The sequence below is a fragment of the Adiantum capillus-veneris genome, chromosome 5, assembly GCF_014529385.1.
Source record: "Adiantum capillus-veneris isolate H3 chromosome 5, ASM1452938v2, whole genome shotgun sequence".
Taxonomy (NCBI): domain Eukaryota; kingdom Viridiplantae; phylum Streptophyta; class Polypodiopsida; order Polypodiales; family Pteridaceae; genus Adiantum; species Adiantum capillus-veneris.
This window is the reverse complement of record NC_140935.1, coordinates 42,291,249-42,311,903: the sequence shown is the minus strand read 5'-3', so window position 1 is coordinate 42,311,903 and position 20,655 is coordinate 42,291,249. Positions and strand designations below refer to the sequence as shown.

General features: G+C 44.8%; 1 protein-coding gene across 2 annotated transcripts in view; it reads left to right on the top strand.

The window, feature by feature from the left end:
* The window catches only part of LOC147457206 (Cytidine/deoxycytidylate deaminase family protein), a 77,282-nt gene extending 56,934 nt beyond the window's left edge, over window positions 1-20,348 (top strand). Inside the window, exons 5-10 of one of the 2 annotated variants that reach the window (XM_086513543.1) lie at window positions 7,238-7,296; window positions 7,369-7,406; window positions 7,483-7,546; window positions 7,684-7,737; window positions 19,079-19,184; window positions 19,261-20,348. In XM_086513543.1, the coding sequence (XP_086369669.1) occupies window positions 7,238-7,296; window positions 7,369-7,406; window positions 7,483-7,546; window positions 7,684-7,737; window positions 19,079-19,184; window positions 19,261-19,307 (368 nt within the window). In that variant the 3' untranslated portion in view covers window positions 19,308-20,348. The remainder of the gene's footprint in view (window positions 1-7,237; window positions 7,297-7,368; window positions 7,407-7,482; window positions 7,547-7,683; window positions 7,738-19,078; window positions 19,185-19,260) is intronic. The other variant, XM_086513544.1, reaches the window with a different exon arrangement.
* Window positions 20,349-20,655: the final 307 nt, after the last annotated feature.

The following is a 20,655-nucleotide window of genomic DNA, read 5'->3' as shown; positions in this document are numbered from 1 at the left end:
ACACTGATGGTCTTCTGCAGGCGGTCTTGCTGAGAAGATGCACTGCAAGTTGCCTGAGCTCCTTCTGTTGCTTCTTCTACTTGTACTGAGTGACCATTGGGTTTCTTTTATAAATCCTTAGCAATTTGCCCTACTTACTTTTCCAACAAAAGTCACTTATTAATAAATAAGTGAAAAATGTGTATTTTGCGAAAAAGGGTTCTATGCTTTGAAAAATGTTCCTGATGGGTACCGAATGTCATGCTCATGATCATGATGTGTGCAATCAAAGGATATGTAACTAATCTAAGTGCCTGGACATGCATGGCCTGTGCACAGGCTCACAAAGGTGCCAGAACACTTCCTAGGCTAACTTGAACCCTCGATCTGAGATAGCTTGTCCACATGCACATAGGGTTAGATGTGCACTTGACATACCCTCCTTTTTAAAGTGAGGTACTGGTATCGAGCTGTATGGCGTCGAGGGAGTACGCCAACAACTCCTGGAATCCTGCGAAGACGCTTCGCCGGCCCACTTTGATGCGTGGGTTGTGCGATACTTGAACTTTATGAAGGTTTGCAATGCTTACTTCTTTGGGCCGTGCCAAAAGCGACACAAAATGATCTGTTGCGGCTTCAACCTCCAACTTTGAAGTCGGCCCAATTGAAAGAAAGGGCACGCCTTCCTCGGCTTCCTCTAGGTGCGCGGCCAACTGTGCCTTTTGCCACACTTGGGACCAATTAATGGCATCACCGGCAAGATTCGTGGCTGCCGTCAAAACTTTGCTATTTCCTGTTTTCTTAGTTGTCGCAAAGTAAGCATTAAATTGATGCAACCAAGAATGAATAACATTAGCATCCATCTTACCGTCATACTTACTGAATGTCAACTTCTCAGTGACTAGGTTGTTGGAATCCGCCACTCTACTTATGTTACGTGATGAATCGCCCACGTTCTTGAGTGGCTCGGATTTCGAGGTGAGTGCCTGTAGGACCAACTCTTGCATGCATTGGTCTCTCTGCGCCTCACGTTCTAATTCCCTAGCCGCTCGCTTTTCTTCGGCTGCAATGCGTAGAGCTTTGCGCGCTTGCTCACGCTCACTCTCCAAGGTTGCCTTTCTTTCTTCGGCGCCCAAGCGCGCTTGCTCACGCTCACGCTCCAAGGTTGCCTTTCTTTCTTCGCGGTTGCGATCCATGGCGGCGCGTTGCGCCTCTTGTTGTAGCATCATGTCCATCATCGTCTTGACCAAAGCCTCCATAGGATTTGGTGCAATCCGTGGTGTAGATGGGGATGGGGGAGGATCGAGGAACAATCATCTTGGTGTAGAAACTTCTTCTCCAACTCCACTCTCATCACCTTCACGCAAAGTATCCATTCCGCTTCGGGTGATGACCATACATGGAGATCTTGGGTACTTGGATTCTTGATGGACTTGGGTTCTTGAGGCTCTTGAGTTCCTAGCTTGCAATCGGTGTTTGAGAAGGTTTTTCTTACCCGAGTCGACTCTTCCTTGCGGGCGCACCCCTTGGCGGCCTTGCGCTCACACCAAGGTTGCTTTTTCCCACCTCACGTCGATTGGCTTGCCGCTAAGTGCACGGTCTGCTCTCGATAAGTGAAAAGAGGAACAAGGGGAGACTGGACAAGCCCTTCTTTCTTGGGTTACCTGCCACTCTTCAAAAACACGATTAGGAATCGACACGCCCGAGTGGACTTGGGTTACGTGCGACCACAACAAGCAAAAAAATTTATGTGGTTCTTTCCTTGAGTGATACAGAACACTACCAAAATCCTTTGATACCAATGTAAGGTGTAGCGGAAGTGAATGTTGATCGTACTCAGGATGAGTGCTCCGAACTGTGCTCAAGGGTTCCTTTTACTTGCGAAAGAGAGAGCCTTCCGTTCCTTTTAGAGAGAGAGTGCAAGTGCAATGATCACAAACAAAGTGAATGCTACTGTGAATGAGAGTGCTGAGATGAGAGAGAGAGAGAGAGAGAGAGAAAGATACGACACCAAGCAGTGTCCAAACCCTCCTCCAAGGGCCCCCCTCTCTATGGCGAGAGAGGTCTATGCTATAGATTGCACGAATCTGGTACAATAGTCTAGATGCAATGGACTTGCCGACGATGTAGAAAACTATGATAGCAACGACGAGGACGGACTGAAATCTGAAAATGAAAGGATTGATGCACTGAATTCTAAAACACTGGCTGATTTGGAAAACGCTGGCTGAATTCGGCGACGCGATGAGGATCTGCTACAGAGGTGGAAATCTGCAAGGCTGAGGGCTGATCTACAGATGCAGAGGGCTGAAAATTGAAAACGTTGATCTGGTCTACTGCTGCGGAATGCTGAAAACTGAAAATGCTGGTTTAATTCTGCAAGCTAGGAAACGCCAGGCTTATCTGCTGAGTTGCAAAAACGTCAAGCTGATCTGCAAGTTCAAAAACGCCAAGCTGGTTTGCAAATGCAAAAATGCTGGGTACTTGGGCGGAAAACGCTGATGGTCTTCTGCCGGCGGTCTTGCTGAGAAAATGCATTGCAAGTTGCTTGAGCTCCTTTTGCAGCGTCTTCTGCTTGTATTGAGTGACCACTGGGTTTCTTTAATAATTCCTTAACAATTTGCCCTAGTTACTTTTCCAACAAAAGTCACTTATTAATAAATAAGTGAAAAATGTGTATTTTGCGAAAAAGGGTTCTATGCTTTGAAAAATGTTCCTGATGGGTACTGAATGTCATGCTCATGATCATGATGTGTGCAATAAAAGGATATGCAACTAATCTAAGTGCTTGGACATGTATGGCCTGCGCACAGGCTCACAAAGGTGCCAGAACACTTCCTAGGCTAACCTGAACCCTAGACCTGAGATAGCTTGTCCACATGCACATAGGGTTAGATGTGCACGTGACAGGTGGAGAGTGGGAAGTAGTAACTATGGCAGGGGTGAAGACAGGAGTAGTAGGTAGAGGTGCATGGGAGAGAGAGGCCGCAACTGTAATAGGAAGGGGTGGATCGGGAAGGGCAGAGCTGACTACCTGCTCTGTAGAACGAGGGAGGGAAGTAGAAGAAGAGCGGCATGTAGTGTTTGTCACCCTAGTCTGCTCTCGGAGAATGGCAAAGGAAGTAGTGACTCCGCTATATCTTTCATCACTTGGCCCTATTTTTTTGCTTCTTTTGTGGTCGATTTTCAGCAGTGCCAAGAGATTTTCTTTTTCCTTTGAAAGGCAATTGTTGTGAATCATCCACTTCGACAGGGCTAACGTGGATGTTGATGATCAAGGCCAACATGGGGGCTGCAGAGCAATGAAAGCTGACCAAAATTGATAGCACTTGAGTGTAGTAGCATTTAGCTCGTGACAGTAGAGCAGTGTAGAGTACTTGGTGATACCTACAAGGCATTGCATGCAACCAACAGTACAACGCATCACAATGCTCGATAGTAGTAGGAAAATCCAGCTTCTTCTTTCGCGGCGACTGATTCCACAGTAATAGGTAATAGCGAAACACCTCAAAAACTGCTTAGCTATGCATAAATTTAGAGATGATCTGGCTGTAATAGATCCTAACACGGCTAAATAATAGCCTCTTTTGACAGTCTGAGATACGTGCGGTCTTTGTCACTGGAAGCAGAGGTGTCTGATTCATATTCCTCACAACTTGATAGCTCAGCTATCATCGTTGGGACTCGAAGTGAAGCTACCTTCTTCCTCACTTTCACTAGCAGCAGTAACCTGTGCCTTTAACTTTTGCAATTTGCAAGCACGCACTTGCTGGCGACAGCTAGCTTTGCCAACCATGCTGCCAGAAAAAATCTCTTGTACAATTTGTGTCTGATACTGCACACCTGCACTCACACTGCCACTATATATGTACTGTACACAAATCCTTTTCTTCACAGTGCATACATAGGCTCACAACAACCACATAGTCTCAAAATTTATGTACACCTAATCCCTAGATAACATACACCACTCTTTGCATTTCATGATGCAATCTGTCCAAAGGTATCTATCGCACCTGTCTTTTGCTGATATTTACTTAGATAGCTCCTGCTGATTTTTCAGCATAATAGAGGATTGAATCACTATCACATTGATGGGTGATGCAAATATAACGCACTGAGAGGGCCTTCAATTCTTGGGATAGGGCGAGGGCGACGAATTTTCGAGCAGCAACTTTTGAAAGTTTGAAGGGGTGAAGGGGCGATTGAGGGTGCGGGTAGGGCGGAGTGGGCAGGGGGAGAGAGGTGGGTAGAGGCGGCTAGAGCCAGGGGTGAGAGAGGGGTGGTGAGGGAGGATGATAGTAGGGGCACGAGAGATGTGGGTAGGGGCGACGGTTGAGAGAGGGCTGGGTAGGGGCGAGTGGTGAGAGAGGGGCGAGGAGGTAGGTAAGGAGGGGACGAGTAGCCGTTTAGAGGACGAGTAAGTGGGTAGGGGCGAATAGATGGGCAAGGGGCGACTTGGTGGGTTAGAACGAGTAGGTGGGTAGTCGTCCCCTACCTACCTACTCGTACCCTACCCACCTACTCGTCCCTACCCACAAGATCGCGCCCTACCCACTTGACTTGCCCCTCTAGTGGGTAGGGATGAGTAAGTGGGTAGGGGACGATCTGGTGGGTAGGGTACGGGATTAAAAGAACTATCTAGAAAGAAGAACAGCCACATATGCCTCACTTCGAGGGATAATAGCACTTTACCCTAGAGCCATTTACCAACGGCAAAGGAACACCATCAAGAGTGGCTGATTGCACCGCTCCTTGTGGTAAAATTTCTTGCACTCTGTATAGCCCTTGCCATGCTGGAACCAACTTCTTTGCTTTTTTTTGGTAGTGTGCCTGATAGAGCAACACCAACGAGCCTTGCACTATTTTAGGCTTGCGAAGATGACAATCATGCCATGCTTTGCGACGAAGTTGCTCTGCTTGGAGAGCGAGGGAAGCTAATATGCGGCTTTCTTCTAACATGGATAAACGAGAGATGGGCGGAGGCAATCCCAGCTGTGACACGAAATCTGCAATCGAACCCAAAGCAATGGGTGGAGCAATCGATCATGCTCTCTTGACACTTTCCGTCTCCTTTCAGTAGAGTACAGCCAAGGTGTCAGCAAGGAGGACGCATACCCGCTATACATTTATAACAGAGACTGACTCTGTTTATACAGAGGAGATCTATAGTCGTCTATCATCTATGTATAGCAGCCAGGCTTGGACACTCTGTGGAGATCACCACTTTATTGGCTGAGACATTGCATGATGCAATAGCAAAGGCATACCCACACACTTAGCTTGATCAGAGATGTCGTTCTAGTGTAGATAGACAAGAGCACAGCTTCAGAGGGATCTTCTCCTAGGGGTCATCAATCACAGACAGTCTCGGCGCCTGCGCCCTGTGCAATGGAAGAAGCGAGCGTTTCTAGCTCAGATGGAGCGAGACTTATACCAATTGTTCTTGAGTAGACTCATGAGAGGCATGGCGTTTCTTTCATGAGCACTCCCCTCCCCGTCTGATATTGTGCCTATCTTCAAGGCACGTGACCCTACGGATCTTGGAAACTACCGTACTATTATGATTGGACACACATTGGCACAGCGTATGCATCTATCCTTAAGGAACAGTTGAGCAGATGAGCAAAGATTTAGGGCACACGAGCAACGGGACAAGCCGGTTTCAAGAGAGACTTCTCCACTCTTGACTTTATTCGGACACTTAAAGCCATCATTGAGGAGAGTAGGGCACATGGGAGATGGATTTATTGTAGCTTTGTGGATTTTTAGAAAGCATTTGACATGGTGCCCAGAGCCAGATTGAAGCATAGACTACAAGAGATGCGAGTGCCCATTGAGTTGATTTGTGGGATCATGCCTCTATACAAATTAATAGTGGGACATGTACCCACTCTAGAGGAGATATCTGATTTAGTTCACTCCACTATTGGAGTGAAACAAGGTTGTCCAGTGCCTCCTACTCTATTTGGTATGTATACAAATGAGATTTCCGATTACATTGACAGAGAGGGTGACAGAGGTGCCTAGCTGGGAGGGGCATGGATTCCATTGTTATATGCTGATGATATTGTGTTGATCTCTGACTCATCGGAGGGTATGCAGCGACATTTGGATGCATTACATAGCTTTGCGGAGGATAGTGGATTGTCAGTAAACCTTTGTAAAACCAAGGTTATGGTGTTTAACACCACCCCAGTGGATCATGAAGATGATCTGTCTGGACACTAAAATCAACACCTAACAGGTAGTTCCAACTAGAAAGCGCATGAATCTAGGCCAATAGCTCTTTCTCATAGATTTGCATAGTCTTTTCTAGCTCTTGCAAGATTCTGCTCTCATAAGCTACTACCCGACCACCTTGCATTAACACTGCTCCAATACTATTGCCACACACATCACACTGGACCACAAAATGACTTTTTGAGGTCTTGTAAGACAATTACTGGATCCAAAGTCATCTTTTCCTTTAAGAGATCAAAAGCTGAAATCTATTTTTGTGTCCACTTGACGTGACCTCTTTCTTTTGTAGAGCATGCAGGGGTGAAGCAATCTCAGCAAAGTTCTTGATAAACCTTCTGTAGTAAGAGCGTAAGCCCAAGAAGCTACGGACATCATGCACAATTGTGAGCATCTATCAAGCCCCAAGTCACCCACATCCAGCTCTCTAAGCATCTCATCTGAATTGCCGTAGAAGATTGTCTGAGAGTTGCCCATTCTGGCATTGAAGTCTCCTAGGAGGATGATATCACCATCCCTAGAAAACTCCCATATATCATCATCTAGTGGTGTTGTGTCACATGTGTAATGGGGCGGGGCTATGGGGCAATTGGCTTGAGAGGGGCAAGCTGCTCCCTTCCTTGTAAACAGGGCTTGTCTCGAGCGCTTTGCGACATCCAGAGTGCAGATGAGGATGGATCCATCACCCATTATATCACCCTCTTGTATTGGGCACCCATTGTATCAGTGGTCACACATACCCCACACAGTTCCAGCTAGTAGCACTTTTAGATTCATTTTAGTATCTCTTTTTTTGTACCTAGGTCCTAGACATGGTATCAGATTCACCATTTTGTAACGGATTGGTCTCATAGGTCATTTTGGCCTTTTGAAGACGTTAATATATCATTTCATTTCATTTCTCTATGTAACTGTTATGTTATTTGAGAAGCTTTCATGGTAATCAAATATTTGACTGACATATTTTCCTATTGGCGTTTGGTCGAGTATGGCTTTTGAGGCTTATATTTTTTTGCAGGGATTGGCTACAATGGATTTCCTAGAGGCTGCTCAGATGATGAACTTCCATGGGCAAAGGTTACATCATGTTTCAATAAGAATCTCAATGTCTAGTTTTAAGTAGCATTCTTATTTCTAATTTTGTTCCAGATGGCAGTGAATGGTGACCCACTCCAAACTAAATATCCGTAAGTGACTCATTAAACGTCATGAGCGTTCTGAATTCACTTCCATTGAGGTTGAAGATGGATGCTTCTTTGGCAGGTATGTGTGCCATGCAGAGGTTAATGCCATTCTTAATAAAAATCATGCCTCAGCTTGTGGTCAGGTAAATGCCTCGTCCAAGATTCTCCTTGCTAACTTCTTAGTTTCACTAGATGCGATAGTTCAATACGCTTTGCATGTGCAGGAACATAGTGTCTATTAGAATCAAAACTCAGGATGTTTTACTTGATTGTTTTGCAGCGTTTGTATGTGACAATGTTTCCTTGCAATGAGTGTGCCAAAATCATCATTCAGGTTCGTTCTTTTTTGAGACTTCAAATTAAGATTTGGCTGGCTACATAATAAATGTTGAATAATGAATCCTTGTTTTAGACTGGGTAATGATTTTGACTAAGCTTGTTTCTCAGAAGGTAATCTGGAAGGTTGCATGCAATCCCCATAATATTGCATGCAATATTATGGGGATCAATTTGATTCCCATGCATTACATTTCCCAAGTTATTGTTCAAGTTTCGTCTAAAAACGTAGTGTTGGGCACATGACTTGGACTTCAAGTAGTAATGGCTTCTGTTGCGTTATGTTGGTCGTCTTTTAGTGTGCTGCATGCTGGACTATATGGAGTCAATCCAATCATAACCCCAGAGCTTAGCTTCGTCCTTTTCAAGGGGCCAGAGATTTCATGAGTGTGCTTATGGATTACCAGCTTACGTGGTTCTTGTCAATCTTGACCCTCCAGCAGAGTACTAAGTAGTTGAATGATCCAGTGTACCGTTATGACAGTAACTCAACATCCAGCTGTGAATATCTACGTCTGTATCAAAGGATTTTTCCAAATGATTGCAGAAGCACCCTTTCCATGTTTCCATGATGGAAACGGTGCTTCTGCAATCATATGAGGAAGCCTCTTGGTTTCAAAGCAGAACATGCTCTTGACAGGAAAGCCACATTCACTCTACTTTGGTGGATACTAGCAACAATTCTTTTTTATGATTATAATATAAGAGGGCTAGGCTCTAGCCTTACAGGAAAAAGATTGTAGGGGCTTGGTTTATGCTCTTGAAGTTAAAACATATATATAAGGTGAAAATTTCCAGCATTCATGAGGTTGAAGGTCTTCTTCCATCCTTCCCTTTCTCATGTAGACAAGGTTAAAAGCTGCACAGTTGTAATATAATGGATGTACTATGGCCATGCTGTACATGATTGGCATAAGTACCATAATCTTTAAGATGATAGAAATGCATAGCGGCCTCAAGGGCAGCAAGATGTGGATCACCACAGTTTTTCTTCGTTAGTTATCAACAGACTACACTTTCTCAGAAGGGTAGGCACCCCTAGTGTAGGTTGGGACCGAGCTTAGGGGGCAATTCGTGCCAGCTCAGACGTGTGATTAGAGGATTATTTTGCTACCCATGTGTTATGTCCTGCTCTTGGGAGAGGGGATTTAGCCCAGATGCCGTCGGGATGGGTGTCCAATGTCCGAGCGGACGTAGTGTGAACCCGGCCAGTGTGGCCGGCCATTATTATAAAAGGGAGGCCAAGTCATTTACAGTTATCGACCCCCACTGGCAGAGTGCTAGTGGTTAGCCCGCGAGGCTAGGAGTGCGCGAGGTCACCTCGAGGAGGTGAGGCCGGGTGGTATGGGACGTCGGGTCTTACAGGAGGTCCGTGTAGCCGGGAGATCCACTCCTTGCGTTTGTTTCATGGTATCAGAGCCGGCTTGGCTATGGAATGGACTGTGTGCACACCTACGGGCTGGTTAGAGTCGGATAATTATCTTTTCATGCAATTATTGATGAATTAATTGTTTAATTGATTGTTTTCTTCTCGTGAGCATGTTTGTAGGTGAAATTTAATGAGCCGCTCGTTGATATTTGATAAAATTCAGCAATTTAGCAGGTGGAAGTGCTAAAACTCAGTGGATTTTTATTGCTTTTGCTGATTTTTGATGTAAATCAGTGACTTATTCATTGATTTACTGATTTTACACTAAATTTAGCAAATGAAAGCTTTAAAATCTCTCTGTAATGCTCTTTGTGCGAAGTAGAGAGAGATAGATAGATAGATAGATTGAATTATCGTCCTCGGAGGTCAGATATGACCCATGGGACCAAAATCAAAACATTACAACCGCTTCTTCTAAGTAGGGGCAGTCGATACATATCAGTTAAGGACTGAGGGTCTATCAAAAGAAAAAGAAAAGTCTAAGGGGGGGTCCTATGGATCAGGGGCTAGTTTAGGGGTTCGAAACTCCTGGATGATGGCCTTCCCTCCGCGATATACTGCCCACTTGCCTTTGGCTCGTGCTTCACGTACTTTTTTCAACTCTTCACTTTTGTGCTTGACTTGTGTCGGGGTGAGTTCTTCGGCGATCCAAAACTTGGTGTCTCGAAGTAGACGTGATTGCTGGAGTAGTCGGAGCCGCTCCTCTTTGTCTTTGAACTCAAGAATAGCGTGTCCACTAGGTGTGCGCTTGGTGTTGAACTTGTTGACGATACATTCTACTGCATCGTAGTCGACATGGACCGGTTGGAGAGTCTCATTGAGAAGATCGATTAACTTGCAGAAATCTTGCTGGCACTCATCCCAGGCTTGGGGCAGCCCTCCGATGCGAAGCTTGAGGGCATTCTCTTTTTGAAGCTGATGTTCCCTTATTTCTGTTTTCACACAGGTTTCCACTTTGGCGATTGCGATCGTGTGAACTTGAGTGACCTTTTCTTCGACTTCCTTCACCTTGTCTGTTGTGAGCCCGATCATGGAGTCAAATCGTGCCTCGAGCGTGCTAAGGCGCGCTTTGAGGTCACGATTTTCGTCCATGACCATGTCGAGGGCAGCTTGCAACTGTCCAATGTGATCCGTCTTGCTCGGGGCCGCAAGGGCAGCAGCAAAACTATCCGGTACCCTTCCCAATGGTTTGTTGATCGTCGTCTTTTCCCTTGCTGGATTCTTTGGTGAGAACATACTCTTCCAAAAATCAAATGTTAACTTTAGAGCTTGGGTGGAGTCACAGAGCTCCGGTCGAACAGAGCTTGGATCGGACCAAATAGATTGGGTGAGGTTAGATTGGGCTTGGGTTGAGTGGGCGGCTGATGAGCCAAGCTCGTACCAGATCTTCGCAGAGCCAAGTCTAGCAGAACCGGGTCAGTGTCGTACAGCAGAGGTCGGGGCCATACAACAGCCGAAACAGCCGTGCTGTGCAGAGCAGGGCTTCAAGCTTATGGGCAGAGGTAGCGCTGGACTGAGCAAAGTTTCAAGCTTAAGGGGCAGAGGCCGCGCTGGACTGAGCAGAGCCGAAACAGGCCGCGGCTGTACAGAGTAGGGCTTCGGGCTTCGTTGGACTGAGCAGGGCTTCGATGTTGGAGAGAGAGAGAGAGAGAGAGAGAGAGAGAGAGAGAGAGAGAGAGAGAGAGAGAGAGAGAGAGAGAGAGAGAGAGAGAGAGAGAGAGAGTTTGGCTCTCCTCTCTGTTACCTCCAAGGTGGATCTAAGAGAGAGAGAGAGAAGATCCTTGCGCAAAGTAATTGCTGCCAGCGTTGGCTTCTAGGGTGGGTTGTTTTTTTTCCAGTGTGGTGCTCAACTAGCAACCCATCGTGTGCTTGACACACGCGAGCACAAGCTCTCCCAAGTCATGCGAGTGCGCTCTCTCCTTGACTCCACGCGGCAAGCTGTACGAGCAGCGAACGTTCAATTTTTTAACGCTGCCCCTTTATGAAGTGACCATTTTAATGTTTTCAAATGGCCAGGCCTTTAAAGTGTGGACATCTTAAAATTTTTAAAGAAAAGTGTGAAACCTGCAGACTATTAAAAAACTCTTGTAGAAAGTGAGTTTTTGCCAGAAGAACTCAGTTTTCAGCCCTCTACCTCTCTCCTACCGCTCCTGTCTCTCACCCTCTCGCGCTCCCGCCGTCACCTGCTTGCCTTCAAACGCTCACGTAGACGCGTAGAGCTACTCACAGTACAACTTTTCGCAATCGAAAAGTGCAGAAAAGGTCCCAGCTTCGCGTGAAACCTTCAATTTTCACGGACTTCGCCATGGATTCCTCCAGCTCGGATGTGCAGCGTGACGACGCGCCAGGTAATGTTCAAATTCCGTTCACGCATGTTCTATACACATGGATTACAAGTACCTTCCAGCCCTCCGACTAGCGTGTTATCGCTCTGGAAAACGCGAACATTCAGACGAACATTCGTTTGGCCTCTCTTGAAGGGTTGTGCAAGGGGCTTAGTTCCTGACTTACCGCTCTGGAAAATACGGCTCAATCGACGACTACGCGAATTTCCGAGGGTGAAACCCATCTCCAGCAAGATAAAGAAAAGCAAGGTTGATATAAACGTACGTACGGATCCGATCCGTACCGTACGGCCGTACTGTACGGATCTGTACGCGTACGGATCGATCCGTATGTGAGTTTTTTTTTTCTTGGTTTTCGGGAATTCGCTTGCCAACGAGAGTATTTTTTTAGGGCGCCTATATGATGGGCCTGGCCATTTGATGTTTGGCGAATATTTAAGTCCCAAAGATTACAGAGAGTAGAGTCCTGAGTGTAGATTCCAGACAGTTTGTTATTGCTTAGTCTTTGTTACTTTTGAGTCTTGACATCAGACATTTGTTACTTGTATGCTCTAGTATGAGCCTTTTTTGGTTGACACAGTTTTGTATGTGGACCATGATCCATCTTTTCTCGCAGTATGTCATATGGTACAATGTGCTTTTAGTATTGCCGCTTGCGGCTCAATGCTCGGATTTATAATTTGTGTCAAGTATGATGTATCTGATGTGTGTTTTGAAATTAGTACATGCAAAGTGGTTTGTTTTGGTTCTTGAGTGTTTGAGGTCTCTTAAATGTAGAAAAGTGTTGAATGTCCTATTTTTTACCAATGGTACGTATTTTTACGTACATAAAAAATTTTCCTGTACGGAACAACGTACAGTACGTACATATACAGAACGTACAGTACGTACACATCAACCTTGAAGAAAAGTGTGAACTGCCCACTACATTATCCCATTGGGATGGCCTTTATTGTTTGCTCCACGCCAAACCCTGTGGTTTTCACCAGGCTCTGTTTTCATCGTTACAGTCTAGGGCCAAAAGGTTTCGGACCCAGGTGAGGTCTCTGTAGCTCAGCTTCAAATGTTTCGCAGCCCCTCTCTTGACGTGGGTCATAAGTATACATGTTACACCAGACGAAGTAGATGAGGATACACGAAGTGTGCAAGGGAAAAGGAAATCCTTAAACATTCATGCTGATTCTAAAATAACGAAGAAAAAGAAGATCAAAGCAAAGGTGGCGAAAGATACAGCAGAGTCTCTACTCTCTTTGCCAATATGTGAGAGCCAACAAAGTAAGGTGACACATCTTCCGCGGCGCTCTCAATTGGCCACCATCTCAACTCCTACTCCATTAGTAGAACCTACTCCTAGCGAGCCCCCTGTGCCACTTAGGAGTCCTCCAGTATAATCTTCAGGGGTGGCCGACTCTACTTCTCTGTTACACCTTTCGGAGAAAGTATTACAAGACTTTAGGAATGCTATCGCTACCATAGAGCTTGGAGCGGAACAGTTAGCTGCCACGCACCAACGCAACTCTGCCATACGCAGCTATGGAGAGATCTCTGAAGGTTGTCGAAAGTGCCATCTCGGATCAGGATGCTACGATTTTCGCTCTACAACAAGCTTTGAAAATGAAGTCAGACATCATTGAAGACCTTAAAGCACAAGTACAAGGATTTCGGGAAATGCTTCTACATGGAGATAGGTCTGCTCAAGCTCAGGCTCAGGCTCAAGCTCAGGCGTGGGGTTTGGATGGACTGGATCCGGGCCACCATGGCATACTGTAGGTCCTTCTCAACACTTTATGGGACTCTACACACAGCCTCCAGTTCAGTACTACAGTCAACAGGGGTTTTTAGTCATCGCCATTGTCCCATATGCATAGCGTTCCTTGTTGCGACGGTGTTGCTGGTGCACACCGCCATGGTTGTGTCACTCGTTGTCCTCAGTACACCACCGGACAGGTGTTACCCTTTGCCCTGCAGCAGCTGGCGACTCCTTTCACAGGCGGCCAGGTTATGGACAACGGAGCCCAGCAGCCTCTAGTCCAGCAGCAGCGAAGTTCCACCATTGATTTGATGGCTCCACCTCCGGAGACCGATCCTTCGGGTGCAGTTGTAGCGACTACTCTTTCTCTGGGATGATGATTGACAGTCTTTTCACCATGGCAGTATAGTAGTCATATATTATTGCAGTTCAGTCTTTTAGCAGTTTCGGTGGTTCTCTCACCGAGACGGTGAGTGGTTTTGTGGCGGGCAACTTGTAGCAAGGCTACAATGTCACTTTCACAGGACACACAGTTAGTACAATTGGTCTGGTCTAGTTCACACTGGACGGACTCTCTGGGGTTGGACAGTGATATGTGGCAGGGATACGGACGGTGGTCTAGTGGACATCGTGGCCAGGTCACCACCGCTCAGTTTGGGGATAGACTTAGATGGCTGACATTTATGAGCCGTTGGTGGCTCTTTATGGTTGTACATATGAGGAGTAGCTGTGGGGTTATGATTATCATCTTCTTCATATAGGGTCCAATGTCGTCGTCTAGAGTAGCGAGTCTATACACACAGCACGTCTTCACCATCCCTGCACATCTGAGCCTCGACACCCCCATTGTAACTGTGAGTCTTGGTTTGGAGCTGAGTGTGTTGCCACGCCAGAGTCTGTATCGGTTCTTTGAGATAGTCGAGTCATATGTTTCATATGTTCTGGTTTGTTGTTGTGTCTCTGTGAGCTCAATTGTTATCTATTGATTCTTTGTTTTCAGTCTGTTTTGAGTGAGATTGTCACACACATTGCATTGAGGAGCACCTACTGTAGAGAGCACGACACACTATCCGCGCTACAAGAGCCTAGATTTCCACATCATGCGCTTGGATAGGGCAGATGTTATTTTAGGAATTCCATGGTTTTATGATAAACAAGACTCATTGTATATAGACTATGTACATCACTCTTTTGTTTTTATTAAGCATGACATGCCTCATGTATTTGTGTCACTTTGTAATCAGAATTCTGTAAATAATGGTAAAGTCTGCGTACCGGAAATCGATGAGGTTCGACAAAGGATTTTGTGCGAATGCCACGATGTTCCTACCGTTGGGCACCCAAGCGTTCAAAGAACTTTGGCTTTGGTCAAGGGATATTTCTATTGGCCAAGGATGCTCTCTTTCATAGAGAGCTTGTGAAGAGATGTGCTCAGTGTCAGGTCAATAAAGGAGAGCGCCTTAGGAAAGCTGGCCTGCTACATCCATTGGAAATCCCGGATGCCAAGTGGTAGAGTATTTCCATGGACTTCATCGTTGGTTTGCCAAATACTAGTCCGGGCAATGACGCTATTTGGGTTGTGGTCGATAGACTCACAAAAATGGCGAAGTTTATACCAACGAAGTCGACAATGAAAATCCATGAGTTGGCGGTTTTATTTGTCGATCAGCTTTATTAACTGTATGGTTTGCCAGAGGATATCGTCAATGATCGAGATACTAAGTTCACTGGCCGATTTTGGCGAGATGTATTTGCTCATCTTCAGACGAAGTTGAGTATGTCGTCTTCTGACCATCCTGAGTCCGATGGATAAACTGAGAGGATGAATCAGACGTTAGAGGACATGTTGAGAGCTTATGTCTCCCATAGGCAGTCTGATTGGGAAAGGTATCTTCCACAGTTAGAGTTTGCCTATAATAGTAGCAAGCATTCTGCTACTGGATTCAGCCCATTCATGCTAATGTATGGATTTGAGCCTAAATCCCCAATTGCTATTGGCTTAGAAAAAGTCAAGGAACGCCAAGCTCGTGATTTCCTGTATGACATGCAAGAAATGCTCGAATTGGCTAAAGATAGTATAAGAACAACTCGTGATCGAGTCACTACTTATGCTAATCAAAAGAGATCTCCAAGGACTCTAGATGTGGGACAATGGATCTATCTAAAGATACCCAAGGATTCCAAGACTATGCAAACCGGAAAGCATTATAAGCTTTCAACTAGATATTGTGGTCCGTTCTTGATCACAAAGAAAATTGGCCAAGTTGCCTATAAATTGGCTCTTCCTTTGGATGTTAGTGTACATCCAGTGTTTCATGTCAGCCGCCTTAAAGTAAAATTAGGCGAAGCCAACGTTGTTGTGCCTATCGAGAAAAATGTATGGCAAGATATGCAAACTGAGTATATTCCTCGAGAATGAGAGGTAGTTTTAGCTCATCGTACCCGTCATTCATGCCAAAAAGCTTATGACGAGTACTTAATTAAATGGAAGGGTCAATCTAAAAGGTTTGTTACTTGGGAACCAGTTGGAGCCCTAAAAGCTCAATATCCCCACTTCATTAATGAGGATATCAATGGTTCTTAAGGGGGGAAGTATGTTATGTTCCGCTCTTGGGAGAGGGGATCTAGCCCAGAGGTCGTCGGGATGGGCGTCCAGTGTCCGGACGGAGTAGTGTGAACTCGGCCAGTGTGGCCGGCCATTATTATAAAAGGGAGGCCAAGGCCTCATTTGTAGTTATCGACCCCACTGGTAGAGTGCCAGTGGTTAGCCTGCGAGGCTAGGAGTGCGCGAGGTCACCTCGAGGAGGTGAGGCCGGGTGGTATGGGACGCCGGGTCTTACAGGTGCATGCCTACATCCTCGGACACTGGCCCCAGCACGGGGGAGCTGCCGGATGGTGGCTATGGTCGGGCGCGTGTCTGTAGGAGGTCCGTGTAGCCGGGAGATCCACTCCTTGCATTCGTTTCACCATGCATCTGTTGTTGAAGATCCACACCGTGACACTGACATGTGACTGTTCTTTGATGTGGAGTGAGATCCACAATGAGCCATGCGAGGGAAAGTGGCTATCATCACTAGTTGCTACCCCGTTCGTTGTCCGATTCATCTTTTCCACTGCTATTGACAGTTACTACCCTTACTATCCACCGGCAATGACTCCCATCTTAAATTCTTTAGAAATGAAGGTTCTACTTTCAAATTTGATACCTTCTTTGGAATTAAGAAAGTCATCAAGCTTTATAGCTTTTACAGTTTGATGAGGTCTTCAAACAACGGAAATTATATCAAGGACTCGAAGATTGCTCAAGTTCCTGGATTCTTGAAGGAGGATGCAGTACAAGCACTTATTGCATGCCAAGATGCACCCAAGACTTTGGAATCAATTTCAAGGTTCACCAAGAAGTATTTGAAGGCAATCTTTGAACAAGGCATACTTTCTGCTTGGAATCAGCTTACAACTGTATCCTTAAAGACTTTGGATAGATAAATTCAACCAGAATTCTTGAGATGCATATCTAATAGCATATATATTGAAGGAATGCACTCTTCCTCATCGGTTTGAGAAATATATTTATGGACTACTCTCTCCTTTACAAGCAATAGCTGATGGACCATGTGGCAATAGGATGTCAGATGATGAAAGGAAACCTTTGTTTTGCCAATGGAAAGGCTATAACCAAAACTCCCAGTAGACAATGCACGGATGTTATTCCTGAGCTGTTAAGGCCCTCCTATAGCATCTTGCGGCCCTTGAGGCCACTATGCCCACATCTATAGTGCAATGCGGGCAGCTCAGGATGTGGGCAATGTCACATTTATAAAAAGCACTTCCAACTGCACACATACGGGCACCTTCAAAAACCCGCTAGCTGGCACTATAGCAGCAACTTGCCTTGTATGTCCATGTGCTTGGTACACCAAGCTAAAATATCACAAAACAAAAGCATACACGCTCTCATGTAACTCCATAGCATATCCATATACAATGTTTGCAAAAAAAAAAAAGGGTCTTCAAAATGCGTGCAACACCTAGCCATTTTTGACAAGTCTCATGGATTTTCAATGTATGCCTTGAGTCACATGCAAAAACCACTGTCATCATTGTTTCCAGAGTGGTCACACCTTTTGTATTCGTTCACTAATTAGATTTCCACATCCCACTTCAAATTGACCTCCTCTTAAACAAACTAAACGTTCTATCAAACTCATTATGGATAAGTTAGTGGCTTCTTTTCAAGATGAGTCCTGCAAATTAGAGCTTGGGGACAAGTAAAAGGAAAGAGAGTTTTGATTTTTTTCGATCGAAAAGCTTCAGAGAATCTCCAATGAGAACACTTTGCAGGAGAAATAGACATTGACCATGTCAAACTTGCTCATTCAGTTCCCGTATAATTGGCCACTAGAGATAATGACTCTTGCTTCACCACTGATTGAAATTTGATCCCCTACCAGTTAAAGGACAAGACTATTCTCAAAAGATATTGATCACTTTATTCCACAGCAAGGAAAAACTATGACTTTGGATTTGAAGATGAAACAAGATTCTATTGCTTCTTGACAAATAAAATCCTCTTGGGAACATATTTTACTTTTTGAAAGGTTTTTTTAAATTTCTTCATAATAAAGGAATTTGATTACAATTGCCACTAGCTAGAGTGAGGTCCCGCAAAGACCATGTCTTGACTACTAAGAAGTCCGAATTCTAGTGAAGGCCAATTCTAAGGTTGAAAAAGGGCAGTAGAGCTTGTAATTAAAGGGAGTGACTGTCTTGTTTTAAATGTTGAAAATAGCGGGTGGCCTATCTGTGAAGGCCACCCGCTCATTTTGGCAACTTGCTGGCGAGCGGTAGTTCGGCGTGTAAGAGCCCTTAGCATAGCATTATTGGCTCTGTATGCAATCTATGAGCTCGGCCCCAAAGGTGATTGACTCAAATCACCCAAGCTTTATGTGGCATTGAGCACCATTACCTTGGTTTTATGAGGGAGATTGTAAGGTTTTGCCTCTACAGCAAGGCTCAGTGTCACCTTGCTTGCTATCGTGTGCATAAGTGAGCGGACGTTCTTCACTCCGGCAACTGCATCTGACTTGTACTGCTGGGGCCTGGGTGAGTGTTTTGAAAAAATATCTGTGGCATTATGATGTCTTTTATGTCTGTGTAGTCATTCCAAGGAGGTAATGCACATGCTGATTTTAGCTATTTTTTCACTTTATTGAGTAAAATTTAGGTGGTATATTTCCTTTTCCTCTTGCTTTCAACCGGTATTATTGAATTTTCAAGCGGCACAATTGGTAGTCGGAACATGCTTTTCCCGAACACTGACATGCTACGATGAAATGTGACTGGTAATTCTGTTCATTTTAATGACCTTGTGGGAAAATCAGTTTTGATATCTAAGCAAGTTGCCCATACATACAAGTTTATTTCCTTATCAGGTCTTGAGTTCAAGACTCGTCGGATAGATATTTGAGGTCTCTTGGGATTGTTACACGTACACACACACACACACACACACACACGAGAAGAGAAGTTTTAACGTCGTGGAACAATCCCAAGAGACCCCTCGGATATGTGTGCGCGTACATAAGAAGAGGAAACTGGAATAACCTTTTTATTACCCGACTGTGTTAGATTTGTTATCGTAGTTCCCTCCAGAGTATTAGGTCTTGAGTTCAAGGATCGTTGGATAGATCTTTGGGTGGCTTGGGATTGTTCATACAACATCAAAACTTTCTCTTGGCTCTCTTCTCTTATCGAACATCTGAAATTTGTCTTGTCAAAACAAGTCAAAACAGAGGTTCATTGACTGATGGTTTAGCTTGCAGGCAGGTGTAGCAGAAGTTGTTTACTTCACTGGCAAGAGTTCATCGTCGGACTGCTCGTACATTGCATCACAAAAACTGCTATCTATGGCAGGCATCAAGGTGCGTTTCTCTACTGAAAACAAGACACACACTGCCATGTTGTGGCTGAGATAGCTTAGTTTCATGTGCAATGCAGGTTTGGCAACATCAACCTCAACAAAAGAGACTCATTTTAGATTTTAAATGAATTTTCTATCTACCGACGAGCCTTTTAGGCCCTTGTGGTGCTCCTTCCAGTCCATGAAACTCTGAGACAGAGTTTCCATCACATCCTTTGTTGCCTTACTGGTGTCCCAGAATACATGCTCATCAATCCATGATTATGGGATGCTTGGGGAAATCCCTCAATGGAAAGGGGAACTCAAAGCCTTTTAAAGCTAGGATGAGGTATGGAATCTCCAAGCTTTATTATGGTGGTCAGACATGCATCTACTAACCCATGGCGGAAATTCCGTACGCCAACTCTTTGTATGTATGTATGCTCATTCATCTGTGTGAGTGTCGGGGAGAGCATATATTGATTCCTAGTTCTGCCCTCTTAGGCATTGATAAGGCAAGTGATTTATCGACAGTATTTTGGCCGTGCAAGATTTCACCAGGGATGTTGTAGCATTTAGTCAATACAACCCATGGTGGAGCTGACGGTGGCATCTTCTAGATGACTACCATGAGTCTGTAACTTGCTCTTTCCTTAGTAGCTGAAGCATTCATCCAGCTATCTCTTCATGTGTCTTAGACAAGTTGGAGGTGGTAGGCTAAAGATCAAACCTTGAACAATGGGAGTGCATCTGTGTAAACAAAAAGAAGAGAAGTTTTTAATGTTGTAGGAACAATCCCAAGGAATATTAAAGATCTATCTGTGAACTCAAGACGTGTTATTCAAGAGGGAATTGGATAAACCAATCTATCACACTTCGAATGCCATGTTACGTTTGGCATACAAATCCAAAGGGCCCAATGAGATGGGTTGACTGCTTTTCCTTTCTTTAGTATTTAACTCAGTTATGTCCCTTTGATGATGGAAAACTCTTGGATCCACATGGAGATTTTGTGACTAAGCGAGTCAAATGTGACTGCACTCCTCATCCATGCTTCTCCAGGCGCAAAATCAAGCATCACACACTAAACTTACACCTACAGTTGTTGTAATCTATGCCCTTGAGATCATGTATAGTTTTGAGTAGATCAAGAATGCTAAGGTGAAGACTGGGAATCTCTTTTTGAGTTTTCTGTTTTCTTGTTAGAGGGTTATGCTAAAGCCATATTTTGAAAGTCAATCAATCAAAAGAGGACGATGCTCTACTCACTTATGTTGATACAAGAGAGGTCCTTAGTCCCTTTGCGAGCATTGCGTTCTCTTCTTCTTGAATGGCTTACCTGTCTTCCTCATGCTTCAATTACAAGACTAGGCTAACCATTTGACTCGAGTAGTACTATTTTTTTGGGTTGTGTTGTTTTGATGATTAGCCTCAGTGAGCTTTGCTTTACTAGGTTCTATAATTTTGCTCAAAATTGAAGTAAAATCATAGTA